Source organism: Crinia signifera, chromosome 6, assembly GCF_055691185.1.
Source record: "Crinia signifera chromosome 6, ASM5569118v1, whole genome shotgun sequence".
Taxonomy (NCBI): domain Eukaryota; kingdom Metazoa; phylum Chordata; class Amphibia; order Anura; family Myobatrachidae; genus Crinia; species Crinia signifera.
This window is the reverse complement of record NC_139222.1, coordinates 88,757,869-88,773,080: the sequence shown is the minus strand read 5'-3', so window position 1 is coordinate 88,773,080 and position 15,212 is coordinate 88,757,869. Positions and strand designations below refer to the sequence as shown.

At 45.2% G+C, this 15,212-nt stretch overlaps 1 protein-coding gene across 5 annotated transcripts in view; it reads left to right on the top strand.

Annotated features, from left to right (window-relative positions):
• The first annotated feature begins 11,599 nt into the window (after nt 1-11,599).
• Nucleotides 11,600-15,212, top strand: part of SLC9A8 (solute carrier family 9 member A8) — a 52,564-nt gene continuing 48,951 nt past the window's right edge. Inside the window, exon 1 of one of the 5 annotated variants that reach the window (XM_083146409.1) lies at nt 11,600-11,708. In XM_083146409.1, the coding sequence (XP_083002535.1) occupies nt 11,707-11,708 (2 nt within the window). In that variant the 5' untranslated portion in view covers nt 11,600-11,706. Of the gene's footprint in view, nt 11,709-12,191; nt 12,460-13,794; nt 13,986-14,078; nt 14,279-14,718; nt 14,735-15,212 lie in introns of those variants that run through there. The other 4 variants (XM_083146411.1, XM_083146408.1, XM_083146410.1 and 1 more) reach the window with 4 other exon arrangements.

Sequence of the window (15,212 nt, the reverse complement as noted above, 5' to 3'; positions counted from 1 at the left end):
TGTCTATAGGTTGTTGTTATGTGAGATTATATGGTAGACATTTGCAAACTCGATCAATGGGAAAGTTAATGCTGCAAATACTGTAAGGTAAAGTTCAGCAAAACAAGGCAGGAATCTGATACCAGGCTGCTGCAAGATATAACCGTCATATTGCAGGAGTGTGGAAATGCTAGTGTGTGAACACTATGACTGGCAATGTCTGTCTGGAGCAGATGGCTATTTAGAGCAGCTGACACGTATACGCATCAGGTAAGGGCCAGCTCCCAGATGACAGAGATATCATGTGACCGCTATCACCTCAGAGAAACAAGGCAAAATCACAAACAAAACAGTAAAAACAGCACAATGTACACACAGATGAGCAATGACCTGATGTTCCTGTCACCTGCTGTATTATGTACATGTGTTGCTTTTATATTACTGGGCAATGAGGTAGCTTAATACCTTGCGTACGGCCAGCGATATAAAAAAGTAGCAGAACTTCATTCCTGCCCAGCATCGCACATGTTCATTGCATAAACTTTCGCAGTCTATTGACAATTGGTCATTCAATCAAGTCTGAATTGGCCCCATTGTGTCGGCTGTGTAGAACAGCCGATTGCCAATATAACGGATAATACTCCGACCGCTCTGTGACACCAGTTATGACTGATCTGGCAGTATGTACAGTATGTAGGACACAATGCCCTATCCATCTGCAGATATATCTCGAGATGTGTACCAAGCCAGTTGCAAATAGACAAGCCAAAGAGAACACCTGGTCTAATCAGCTTTATATCCACCGGGGCAGGGACTGATATAAATGTTCAACTATTCTCTGCAAAGTGCTGCAGAATATGTGTGCGTTATATAAATAATGGTTAATAAATAAATAATATAGGGAAGTAGGAAACTGTTAGCTGCAGGGAAAGGAAAAATACGAGTTTAAAACCAGCTTATTATTACAGAAGGTGCATATTAATGTTTATAAACGTGCTGGTTCCTGTGAGATGTATGGTTGGTGTTGGTTCAAAAAGAAATATGTTATGGTTAAACCAAATTCACATCACACAACGGGTTATTGATGGTCGGCCCCGATCGAAATGCAGTATGAAAGCCCAAAACCAAAGTGAATAACCTGGGTCAAGCAACTTGGCAATTCAACCTGGGTTAAACCAGGTTTGCCCTGAGTATAATCAATGGGCGACCTAGATTCAGTCTGCATATGTGACCTGGGTTCAAAATCCTGGGTCCGATCCGGGGATCACCATGTGTACGGGGCGCCCGTCGCCGGGAGCTCTGAAGGGATCGCTGGTCGCAAGAGCAGCAGCTTCCCCCGGCAGGGTCTCGTTTTCATCATCAACCAACGGTGGTTGTTGATGAAAATTGGACACTGGGTGATATGCTCGCTGAGCGATAATCGTTCAGCAAGCATATCGTACCGTGTCTACGGTGCTTTAGATAGACTATGCTAGATTAGTGCTGAGGATCTGCACGAAAGACTGTTTGCTTATGTGCAAGTTTTCTGCCATCCTGACAAATAAAACAGTCTACACATGGTGAGATTTGACATGAGATTTTGACTATATAGTCAAAATTGCATGCAGAGCGTACACAGATCGCACAGTTTTTTACCTTGCGATCCCGATGCGCGCTCCCGTGACAGCACAAATCGATACCCAGATAGACAGGGCTGCAATGACTATAGGGTAAAAAACCTGTGCGATCTGCATGCGATCTGCTTGAGATCTTCATGCGATTTATAGTCAAAATCTCATGCTGGATTGTACCGTGTGTACACAGCATTATAAAACAAATCTAAAATAAAAACAAAAGTGTGATAAACAATAGCAGCTACAGTAAATACTAAACTGTCACCATGCATCCCAACAAGTATAAATAAATACAGTTGTCTGTATTTGCTCACACAAGATAAAATAATCAACAAAACAAGTCTGCTACATATAACTTATGTCCCAAATTCATGCTGAATATTAGCAGAACTGTATTCGCACCATCGACCGAGTGACACGGGATGGACAGTGTGAGATGGAGCAGTGATGTAATGGTGGAAGCGGAGGAGGTGATTCAGACAGAATGTAACAGATTTCTGCCTGCCTCAAGCTAAATCTCTGAGTCTAAGTAACGATTTGCATGGACATCAATTTATTTGCTTCAGTAAGTACAGCCTATCCTGTGGCTGAAGATAAGCGAGTAGCACATGCTGTAGCCTGTGACTATATCTATAACATGTGACTGTAATGCAAATGGACATTTGCTTACATCATGGATACTGATTTGAAAGTAAAATGCAGACATTTTTCTGTGTAACCATCATAAGAGCCGTCAATGTTACCAGACCAATTTCTATATTTGTGTTAAGGATACTGATGAACTCAATATTTACATTGAATTTGCAAATACAAGCAATTTCAGCATAATCAGTGATATTACACATTCCATAGTTAATAAGTAAACAATACCAAATGGTAGTGCATAAATCTCCTGAAGAATATGTATGGTACTGTGGGGTAGATTTATTAAGCTCGGTGAAGTGATAAAGTGTCTGTTTTTTATCACCGGCCAATCAGCTCCTACCTGTCATATTTCAAACCAAGCCTGTAACTTCACAGTTAGGCGCTGATTGGCCGGTGATAAAAACCAGACACTTTGGGGGAAATTTACTAAAGGAAATTTGTAAAAAAATAGGTGTATTTGTATTTAGAAATACACTTATTTTTGACATTTACTATCCCGAAAATACGGCAATTTGTATTCGTATTGATAGCACATCAATACGAATACGAATTGCCGTATTTTCTGGAAAGTAAATGTCAAAAATAAGTGTATTCCTAAATACAAATACACCTATTTTTTTACAAATTTCCTTTAGTAAATTTCCCCCTTTTATCACTTCACAGAGCTTAATAAATCTACCCCTGTATTACTACAGTGGGGGAAATTTACTAAGAATATGATATTTCGTATTTGTAATATGAAAGTTTACAAATGCATGCGGCTGAAACATGAAAATTTGTGTTCCCGAGGGTAATTTACAAATCAGTCAAATACGACTGCTTTGTAATCCCTGATGGCGTATTCATTCGTGTTTAGCGGCCGTATATACGGCTGCTAATACAAATTCGTATAGGCCAGGCATGTCCAAACTATGGCCCTCCAGCTGTTGTGAAACTGCAAGTCCCATCATGCCTTGCCACTGTTGTGTAGTATCACAACATCTGGAGGGCCACAGTTTGGACATGCCTGGTATAGGCAGTCTGCACGGATCAGTCAGATCCGTGCAGGCTGCAGTGTGTAAAAAAAGTAGAAAAATAAAAGGGGATTTTTTAAAGAACTTACCGTTCAAACCCCTTTCTCTGAGTCCATCCTGGTGACACAGCTAACCTTGGGCTGTAGTAGGCTCCGCAGGAGAAAAGGCACCTATGCTGACTTCTTTGGAAGCAGGCTCCTCCCTTCTGCATCCCAGAATGCTTCAGTTCAAACTTCAAAAGCCCACTAGGATACACAACTCATTACAATGCCTGAACATCTTATATGCACAGTCAATATGACCATAACATGACAGTACATGAACGGTACACTTACTGAGAGTAAGAGAGGGATCGCTGTGTCACCAGGATGGACTCAGAGAAAGGGGTTCGAACGGTAAGTTCTTACAAAAATCCCCTTTTCTCTTTCGTCCCTCCTGGTGACACAGCTAACCTTGGGACATTCACAAGCCAGTCCTTTGGGAGGGTACGCTCAGACCTACAGTTTCATCACTGCCTGTCCAAAGGAAGTGTCCTCCGACGCGAACTCATGGAACCTGTAAAATTTGGTAAAGGTATGAACAGAGGACCAAGTGACCTCCCTGCACAACTGCTCCGCTGTAGCCCCATGGCGAACAGCCCAAGAGGAAGAAACTGACCTGGTGGTACATGAATTTATCCGTGAAAGAACAGGTCTACCTACCTTGGTGTAGACAAAGGCAATCACTGACCTTAACCATCTAGCAATGGTCTGCTTAGAAGCAGGCCACCCTCTCTTATGCACATCATACAATACCAAAAGCAAATCAGTTTTGCGGATGCCCTTTACCCTTTTTCACGTATATTTGCAAGAAGCGAACTACGTCCAATTTCTTAAATTTTTCCCTATTTTTTTGCCCCATCAGGCGGGGAAAACACTGGTAGCACAATCTCCTGGTTTAAATGAAACAAAGAAACTACCTTAGGTAGAAATTTAGGAACTGTTTGAAGCACTGCCCTATCTTCATGAAAAATTAAATATGGAGACTTGCAGGACAAGGCTCGCAACTCCGATACACGTCTAGCCGAAGCAATGGCTATCAGAAAAATCAGTTTTCAAGAAACAAACTTAAGGTCAGCCGACCTTAACGGTTCAAAAAGGAGGATTCTGTAACACTGACAGAACCAAAGACAAATACCAAGGAGCCACAGGCTGCCAATATGGAGGTTTAAGTCTGGTCACGCCTTGTAAAAAGGTCTGAACCTCAGTTAACAGGGCTAACTTTTCTGAAAGAAAATAGACAATGCTGACAGTTGCACCTTTAAGGACTGAAAATCCATCCTGAAGGAATTCCAATAGTCTAGACACCTGGAACCTAGAAGTGTGTACCGTCTGATGATCACACAACCTGATATAAATTTTCCAGACCCAATGGCAATTTGCAGCAGACACCGGCTTGCGTGCCCTTAGCATAGTCTGGATAACTGCCTCAGGAACCCCCCTTTTTTTTTTAAATAGGGAGGTTTCATAAGCCAGGCCGTCAATTTGAGATGAGCTAGGTCCAGGTGTAGAAAAGACCCTTGTCTTAGTAAATACTGCCGAAGAGGAAGACGTCAAGAGTCCGTCGACAATCTCAGTATGTCGGAATACCAGGACCTGGGCCAGTCCGGTGCAATCAGAATGTCTTGCACCTCTTGAGACTTTACTCTCTTTAGCACCCGCGGAATCATTGGAAATGGGAAAAACACATAAACCAGGCTGAAATGCCACAGAACCATCATGGCATCTACCGCCCAAGCAGTCGGGACCCTGGTCCGAGCAAAACCTTGGAACCTGACAGTTGTTCCTGGATGCCATCAAGTCCACTTCTTGGAGTCCCCACCGATTCACAATCTCCTGGAATACCTCCTGGTGAAGTGTCCATTCTCCCTCAAGCAGATCTGCCCTGTTAAGGAAATCCGCTTCTACATTCCCGATCCCCTGAATGAACACAGCCGACAGAGCAGAAATATTGACCTCTGCCCACCTGAAAATCCATGAGACTTCCTGCATTGCAATTTTGCTGCGAGTCCCGACCTGATGATTCAGGTAAACCACAGCCGTGGCATTGTCCGACTGTACATGTACAGGCGATCCCTTCAGAAGATCGTCCGCCTGTTAATGGGTGTTCCAAACAGCCTGAAGCTCCAATATATTGATCAGCAGCTTGGATTCGTCTCTGGACCACAGACCCTGCAACCGTAGTTTCCTGACCAACATGAAAGGATGTTCCACTGAAAAATCCTCGAGTGAAACCTGGCAAACTGAAGTGTCTCGAATGTTGCCACCATCTTGCCAAGTAGTTACACTCCCTGCCAAACCGTAGGGTTTGGAGTTTGTAAAATCATCAACACCAGCTGATGGATTTGTCCACTGCTTTGGACAGAAAACACCCGGTGTGGATGGGTGTCCAAAATCACCCATAGAAACTGCAGTCTCTGCGTGGGTGTCAACTGAGACTTGGGAAGGTTTAACACCCAGCCCTGGTCTTGTAAAAACTGTGTCGCAATGGTCATGTGTTCCTGAAGTTTTTCTGCTGACTCCGCTTTGAACAGTAGATCGTCCAAGTAAGGGATAATTACTATCCCACTCAGTCTGAGGGTTGCTGCCATGACAGCCATCACTTTTGTAAAGGCTCCCAGGGCCGTAGCCAGACCTACTACTATGTAGGCCAGTACTACTACTACTAGGGCTTGGAACTGCAGATGATTCTCCCCTATTGCGAAGTAAAGGACTGATGTTCCTTGCAGATGGCTATATGTAGATGAGCATCCTGGTATCTACTGATGCTAGAAATTCTCCCGCTCTATGCTTAATAGCACTGACCATAGAGATTCCATGCAAAAATGATCCACCCACAGATGCAGATTTAAAGACTTTAAATTTAGCATGGGTCTGAAAGACTCGTCTAGTTTGGGGACCAAGAAAATAATTGAATAAAATCCTTTCTTCCTTTCCTCCTGAGGTACCGGGGCCACTACCCCTTTTTCTCTGAGAGACAATGCTGCCCCCAAGAGGGCAGACCACATTCGGGATTCCTGCGGTAAAGGAGTAGGGAGAAATCTTCTTGGGGGAAGGCCCCTGAGATTTATCTGGTAACCCTTGGAGACAATGGAATAAACCCAAGGGTCTGTGGTGGGATTTTACCACCTGTACCGAAACTGCAGGAGACGACCCCCCACTCTGAGGCCAGAACGGAGAGTCTCCGTCCCGTCATGCAGAGGATTTATCCTATCCTTTGGACACATGTTTCTTAGTAAAGGCCCCAAACTGGGATTTGGATGACCTCCCTTTACTGGCTGGGAACCTACCTCTTCCCACCTGTCCTCTGTTGGATGCTCCGCCCCGAAAGGAAGAGTGAAAGGAACGCCTAAGACTTCAAGTTTAGACCCTGAAGTTTTAGATGTAGTGGGGAGAAAAGTATTCTTCCCTCGCGTAACTTGCTTTATAATGGATTCAAGCTCTGATCCAAAAATCAACTCTCCTTTAAAAGCCAAAGTCTCCAGCATTGTTTTAGATTCGCGGTCTGCTTCCCAGGCTTTTAGCCAAAGGGCTCTCTTCGCTGACACAGACGTGGCGGATACCTTAGAAGCCATTCTTGCGCCTTCTTCCCCAGCCTCACCAATGTACTCTGCTGCACATCTGAGCTTTTCGGCCTGTGTGAAAGCCTATGAATCAGGCTGGAGCTCACTCCCTAAGGCTTCAGCCCACTTAATCATTGCCTTGGCAACCCAGGCAGAGGCAATAATGGGATGGAGTGTGAAACCCACTCCTTCAAAAACCGCCTTAAGGCATCCTTCAAATTCTTGCCCACATGATCCTTAAAGGCCGCCCCACCCTGTACCGGCGAGGTTGTGGCCTTGGACAATCTGGCTACAGGAGCATATACAAAGGGAACCTTTTCCCATAATTTCACATGTTCCTCAGGCATGAGATACATATTAGCAAAACTCTTAGACATAATTATTTTTTGTCTGGAGCTTTCCATGCTTCTCCCAGCAAGGAAACCATACCCTCATCAAAGAAAAAGTCACAGAATCTCTGCGAATCTCCTTAAAGACACAGTGTGCAGGCATCTTATCTTCCTCAGACAAATCTAATGTATGTTTTACTGCAAGGATCAAATCCTCAATACCAGGGACAGAAGCTTCAGCCTCTTCCCTCTGGTCCCAGCTCAAATCCTCTTCACACACACCCTCTTCATCAGAATCCACATTCAAAAGTGGGGGTGCAGAAACTGGGTGTCTAGGAGAAAAAATCTCAGAGGACTTAGCAAACTGTTCAACAAAAGAATTGACTGGTCGGTAGGGCTGAATGCTTTGACTTGTATAAAAAGTCTCCCCCCGGCTGTGGCATTACCCTGCTGGCTGGTTGGGCCTGGGTGTTACGCTGCCCACTACGGCACAGGGAGCGACTGTTGGCTGATGAAGGCAGGAGGTCAGGCGTGAGCCCGTAGCCGGGACCACCGGTTAGGACGGCCACAGCGGATGCTACACTAACTCTGTTGAGTCCCTGAGGCAGATGGTAAACCCCTGCAGAGCTAGGCTTCACCTGTGGCCGCCGCGTCTGAAGGAGCGAGTTAGGCCCGCTCCGACCCTGATGCAGCTAGGTCTTAGGAATAGACAAGGGGTAAACGATCGCCAAGGGGTACCCAAGATGACCACTAACTACCGGGCCTAGCTGGGAACAGATCCCTGACCAAACCGGGATGCGACCAGGTCGCAGACACAAGGAGACCAAAGAGGAGTCCCCAGCAGGATACGCCACAGGGACATTGACTCCCCAAAACCAAGGATTACTAAAGGGAACACTCCCTGCCTGAAAGACTCTACAAAGGCCACTAAAGAGAGAAAGATCCAGAGGGAATCTTTGAATGGTGATTCCTATTCATATTCTGTCGATGGTGTATTCATTCGTATTTGTAAATAGATATATATAAAAGATATATAAAAGATATTGAATACCACATACTAGAAGGAAGAGGACCCTAGAATATCCCTCACATTTCATTTATTTGGACATACTACACTATATATGTTTGTACTATATGTTGAGATTTGAAAAATTGAAATTAAGTAAGGAAACAAAGCTATGAAAGATCGACATATGTGAGATCACTACTTTAAGCATATTTTAACCCACAGTATAGCGCTGACCTTCCATTTTTTTTTTTATTATATTTCACCTGTGAGTCTGTGCGGAGACCTGGACCCTCCAAATGTACTGTTGGAGGGTCCTGAGATCAGTGGGCTGTACATACTGGGTGGATTTTGATCTGAAAGCAGCTCAAATTACAAAACTGAGATGTTTTCAACTCAAGATCACCCAGTGTTTATAGGCCTTTAGACATAGTAAGCACACTTTTACCTTTGTTATACCCCTTTCAGACAGAAAAATCCCAAAAACCCAGGTATTTCCTGGATACAAAAACCCGGGTAAGAGTCAGTTAAAAGCTCTGACCCCCTTTCACACAGCACAAAAAAACAGGATATTTCCTGTGTAGACGCCTTTCACACAGAAGCCTGATTTTTCTTGCAATATATTGTGTGCCGTAAGAAAAGGACAGTTTTAAAGGCACATAGAGATGAGGTCATGAAAGGTGGGTGGTGACTGCTCACTGCATTGCATTAACCATGGCATGACGCAAGGATATTTTGTAATCAAGTTTTATTGTTTTTATATACTGGTAGGTACATGTTACCTCACATGGCTGTCAGTATATTTGCAATGTTTGAGTACACGTTGGCATCTTCGACTGTCCCAGTCATCTGTTTGCGGATCTCCTACTCCCCTCTCACTGCCAGCACTGTCAGCCAGCACCCCACCAGGAGAGCCTATCAATGGGTAATAATCACAAAAACCCGGGTCGCACCCTTTCAGACAGCCAGCGACTCGGGTTTTTGGAATTCAGACCCGGGAAAAATCCTGGTAAATTCCAGGGTTGAAGCCCTGGTATTTTAGACCTGGGTTGACCCTTCAGACAGAAAAAAACCCGGGTCTACTCTCCTGGACCAGGGTAATTCCCGGGTCTTTTTTTCTGTCTGAAAGGGGTATGAGTAGACTTTTTATGGAATATAGTGCATGGATGATTTAACATACTTGTGGATTCTGCCATTTTACATTAAATTGTTCAGTCATTGGGATGGATGCGTTATCATTTTAAGAAATCTGAATTTGGAGCTGTGATTTATGGATATTAACCAGGGCTTAAGATGGGTGTAGCCACTTTACATGGATAAACCCAGCCTATTTGAGCATGATAAGCTCGATCATCAATGGGCACCCAAAAACAATTGCGGTGGCCAAAACTATTGAATCCCCACCCAGAATGGTAAATGTACTTCTTGGAGGCTTATAGCATAGATCAGCTGAAAGTGTCTCCATGGAGAAGCATAGAGCCAACCACGCTAACAGCTTGTATAGCGCTGTGAAATCGCTGTCAGTGCGGGGTGAGCCTGCAGTGGAGGACGGAGTCAGCGCTGCATCCTGGTTGTGTAAGTAGAAGTGTAAAATTAATGTGTGTGTGTAATAAACTTGTACTGTTCTCAGTGTCTGTGTTTTTTTTTTAAACATTATTTTTACAGGTGGACTACAAGTCCCAGTGGGCCCATTAATGCTCCGCATGCTGGGACTTGTGGTTTGGCAAGTCCCAGTATGTGGGGGAGGCCTGCTGGGACTTGTAGTTCACCTGTAAAAAGCAATGTTTTTTGTGTGATTTTACCGTATCAGGCCGGCATCCACCACAGGCCTTTTATTGGGGGGGTCCCCACTCCCCCAGGTACCTCTTCCAGGGCTGACCAGTCACGGTGAGCATGATACGGCCGGGGGACCTTATGTAAAAAGTGTCCCCCAACTGTGGCATGACACCACGGGCTGTTGGAGCCCGGTCCTGGTTCCAAAATGTGGGGGACGGGGGGTTGTCCCCCATATTTTTTTCCCATTAAATCTCGCCCAAGTTGTCAGATAAGGTCAGCAGAACAGTTCCATAAACAAGAGGTCATGCAATTGAAAGGTACATTGAGAACATTTGCAGAATACAATGAGTTGCTTGTTAGACTCTAGTAGTGTGTAATAGCTTGGTCCAAACTGGAATCTTTAATTAGTCTGATTAAGATTTTAATTTGTCCCCATTGGTACATGGTGTTCTTGTAATGCAAGTAGAAATTGAGCAGGGAATGGGAAGCACACGCTCAAGGAGACTTGGAACCTGAATATAGTATGAAAGGCAAGTGCATGACAACTCCACGGAGCAGTCACTAGTTGTAAACTGAAAACAGACCAACCCACAATATTCCTTGTGAAACTTTCTGACAGGACCTTGGTGTATGGAGATCTGAGTGCATCACCCAAAAGAACTCTTCACAAACAAAGCCTTTCCACTCAACGAGGAATTAGTGCTTTCAGCAACACATTCATGGATTATGCAGGTTATGGTATATTAGATCTAAAATGTCTAGGTCTACAGTCATATGGTCGACAGGGTGCAAAGGTCAACAGGTTGATAGCCAAAAGGTCGACATGAGTTTTTCATGTTTCTTTTGTGTTTATGGCGAAATGGACCATTTCCATGGCAACCTTTCGACCCTGTCAACCAATAATGGTTGACCTAGAGTTAATCTATCATGAGTCTGGATACCATTTATGGGACCAAGTTCCCCCATCTGAGCCTCTCCATAATGCATCCAACAAGGGTCGGCCAGAGAGTATGCTAGAAGATGAGACGGGCCAGTAGTGACTGGCAATAGCATGTTGGGGTATGGCACATGCCTGGGGAGTATGTCTGGCAATTCTAAAACAAGTTACGGCAGCTGCTCCTTTACCTACCTCTAAAAACATCCCTTCTATACCACATTTATAAATGTTAGGATCTGCATTGAAGGTGTACACCTGCTAACTGTCCTGAAATTGGGAACAATGGGGCAGATGCCTTAACAAGAGATAAATGCAAGGGTGATAAAGAGAGTTAAACGTCCAGCCAATCACATCCTAACTGCCATGTTACAGGCTGTGTTTGAAAAAAGTCAGTAAGGAGCTGATTGGCTGGACGTTTATCTCTCATTATCACACTTGCATTTATCTCTTGTTAAGGCTTAATACATCTGCCCCATTGTCCTGTCGATGGGAAAGACGGACCCCTTGAGTAGTCAGATCGGTAATACATACTTGCCTACTTTTGAAAACTAATTTGAGGGAGATTATAGTTGGCAGGAGAATTTTGCACAGCGCTCCATTGAGGGGGCGTGTCAGGCTCCACCCAAAGGGAGTGTCTAGTTCTATATAAGGAGAGATTGTGAAAAGAGATTGTGAACGTGGCACCTAGAAGCGTGTGTGTGTGTACTGCTACATCTGAGAGGAATCTTTAAAAATAACTTATATCCAAATGTAGATGAGCCCCAAAGCAGTTATTAAGAGCTTCTGGGAAATGGTGCTGATGATTCAATGTAAATATCTGTCTCTAATTCCGGTTTTACTCCAAAAATTTAACAGTGTAATGTGGGCTAGGTGAAATGAGGGAGATTGCTAGACTAATGAGGGAGAGAGGGAGATTGCTGCTATTTCAGGGAGTCTCCTGCAGAATGCAGGAGGGTAGGCAAGTATGCGGTAATATGAAATAACACGAAGTAATAACGCACAGATATAAGGCTCCATGCACAAACCCCATCGTTACATTGACACTCACACACGTAGCACCATGACTATGGGTATGTACGCATTATAAAAAAAATGTTGTGCACTGCTCACACCGTTTCCCTATATCTATGTATTGTAGCCTCAATGTCCGCAGTACGTAGCCAGTACCCACAGCAGCACACTGCACCATTTCCGCTAGAGATGTGTCGTTCGCGAACGATCCGGTTCTTTTGAACGGATCCATCAAAAGAACGAGCGAGCCGCCGATCCCAAAATGGTGATCCGGATCCGTTTCGCTTAGCATTACATACAATACAATGCACATTGCATTGCTTGAGCTCAGCACTGCCCCCTTTGGCAGCTGAGATATTTTCTTCTAATTGGCTGCTTGTGCTGCTGCTGCTGCTGCTGTGTCACGTGCAGATCTAGATTCTTCTGAATCTGGAAGCCCTGAGGGAGGTCTGGTGACTACACATCAACAGCAGAGCAGAGCAGAGGCATTGGCACTGGCAGGCATTTCAAGATTGCTTCACCTGAGTTCACCAGTAGTATCACAGAAAGGTGTGTAGTAGAAGTATGAACACACAGACACACAGACATAAATTAGGCAGTGCACATGTGTTTTTTTTTTTTTACTAGATCTCTGTTTGCTGGGCTGTGTAGTACATTTAACTTTAATTTGGAGGGGGAGGGGGCCTTCTTTTAACTTTCATTTGGGGGGGGGGAGGGGGGGCTCAGCAATGAGCAAATTTAGTCTCCCTTGGCAACGAGCAAATTAATACCCCTTTTACACCGCTGCAAAACCCCGGGTCTTCAGCGGGTCAGACCCCTGTCAGCGGCAGTGTAAATGGGACACGCCGTGTCCCTTTACACGGGACTTCTACCCAGGTCCTGGGAACTGGATTGTTCGTCAGACAAGCGTTGGTCAGACAGTCACTAGGTCGACATGCAGAAAGGTCGACATGGGAAAAGGTTGACATGGGAAAAGGTAGACATGGACGTTAGGATGACATGAGGAAGGTCATAAGGTCGACATGGGGTTTTCGCTGTTTTTTGACCCGAATGTCAACACAGTTGACATGGACACAGTTGGAAGTGAGAATCGGACCCTCGCATTGCTCGCAATGCTTTGGGCACAGTGTCTCACTTCGCTCGCCACACTATTATAATCTCACTCCATGCCCTAGTGGAAGGTAGGGCATGAAATACCGCCTGTCGGCACATGTCGGCTCAAAAAACAGTGAAAATCCCCATGTCGACCTTATGACCTGTCGACCTTCCTCATGTTGACCTATAACCATGTCGATCTTGGTCCACGTCGACCTTTCAGCATGTCGATCTAGTGTTGTTGACCTAATGTCGACCTAGATCAGTCGACCAAACGACTATCTATGTTAAGTGCACCACCTAGGTCAGGGTTAGAGAACCTTTGGCCCCAGCTGTTGTTGGACTACACATCCCAGCATTCCCTGCAACAGTGTTATCATGGCCAAATAGCAAATTGTAGCAGGGCATGCTGGGATGTGTAGTCCAACAACAGCTGGAGGGCCAAAGGTTCCCCATCTCTGACCTACGACTTTGCTCTGTTTCTGGACTTCCCTCTTAACAAATGATTGCTATTACCTGTTCTAAACAGGTAAATGGATAAGAAAGGTGTTTCCACACAGGTAATAACAATCAAACATTAAGAAGGAAGTCCAAAAACAGAGCATTGTGTCCCTCCTGGAAAGGGTCATGTTGGGAGGTATGGTACACTAACTCAAACCATAAATAACTGTCTTTTTTACACAAACTGAGCCGCAGAGCCGCCCAAAGGATCTAGATCTTTTCACCGACCGACCCAGGTCGACCCGGGTCCGCGAAAAGATCCGTTTTGCCCATCTCTAATTTCCGCACAGCACAGACTGGCACCGCTACACTTCCGCCCACAGCTGGACTCATCGTTAGCCGGCTTCCGACTCTATTGTTACTGATAGCCACTGTTTTACCTAAATGACGTCGCAGCCAAAGAGACGCTCTGCTGCTCAGTCACTCTACTCTATGGTTCCTAGAACTTCATAAAGGTGTACCAAGATGGCGGAGGTTGAGTAAGTGGGTTTTTATATTTTTTACCGGGTGAACGGGAAGATTGATTTGACTGCATGTGGGGGGCAGTGTAATGGGGGTGGGAGTGGGACAGTGCAGGTAATGTTTACCCCCAGCGGTTGTGTATCAGTCGGGTTATTCATTACAGGGATAATGGTATACACCTGTCACCTGCTGGCAAATAGATCATACAGGAAGTCATGGATACAGGTTCTCATCATCAGTAATTGGGCATCGTGTGCTCCCCTGGCTCCTTAAAGATGTGACACAGAGTATAAACAGTGAAATGTTCCAGGTTAGCATACCTCCCAACATGACCCATGCCAGGAGAGACAAACTACTCTGCTTCTGAACATTCCTCTTAAGATATGATTGCCATCACCTGTTTTGAACAGGTTTACTAATAATACCCCTTTCACACCAGAAAATGCAGTGACTTACCTGGGAATACTGTCCAGGGATCAAGCGGGGTCATTCCCGGGTTGGCCCGTAGTTCCTGCAATGCCTTGTCCCTGCATTTTCTGATGCGAGGGGGGAGAGAACACCCCCCCCCCCCCCCACACCACCACCACCTATGTCCAGGCAGTTGGGAGTTTGTAGCGCTTCTCAGTCTGGCTCCCATCAAATAGCGCTACAAGCTACCAGTCGCCACTGCCCGGATCCCCATGGCCTAGACGCCGCTGCCTGGACCCTGCTGCCCACCACCGGACGCTGCAGCCTTTAAGGAAGCGTCAGCAAGCCGGTAAGATTGGTAAGTACCTTTCATACTGGCCTGTGTCTCGGGCTGGTCCTGGGAGGAACTCTGCTAGCTAGCAGGTTTGAAATCCCTGCAAATTTTCATGGGAATTTGGCCCGGGAACCTTTCACACCAGCGCTTGCTGCGGGTTGTTCCTGGGGCTAACCTGAGAATTTAGGCTGTTGTGAAAGGGGTATAAGAAAGGTGTTTCACCACAGGTGATAGCAATTATACATTAAGAGGACAAAGAGAGAGAGAAAGTAAGATAGCAAGAGTGTCAGGTATGTAAAGGGGTAAGAGATGGAGAGAGAGAGAGGGTGTCAGGGAGAGAGCAAGAGAGACATCACCAAGTAGAGGGCGGGGAGAGGAAGACTCGGAATGGGAAAGAGGTGCGGAGAAGACAGAAAAAAGAGACTAGGGGCATAGAGAGATAAAGAGAGAGGTGAGAGAGGGTTGAAAGAAAGTAAGGGTAGGGGGAGGAGAGTAGAGATGT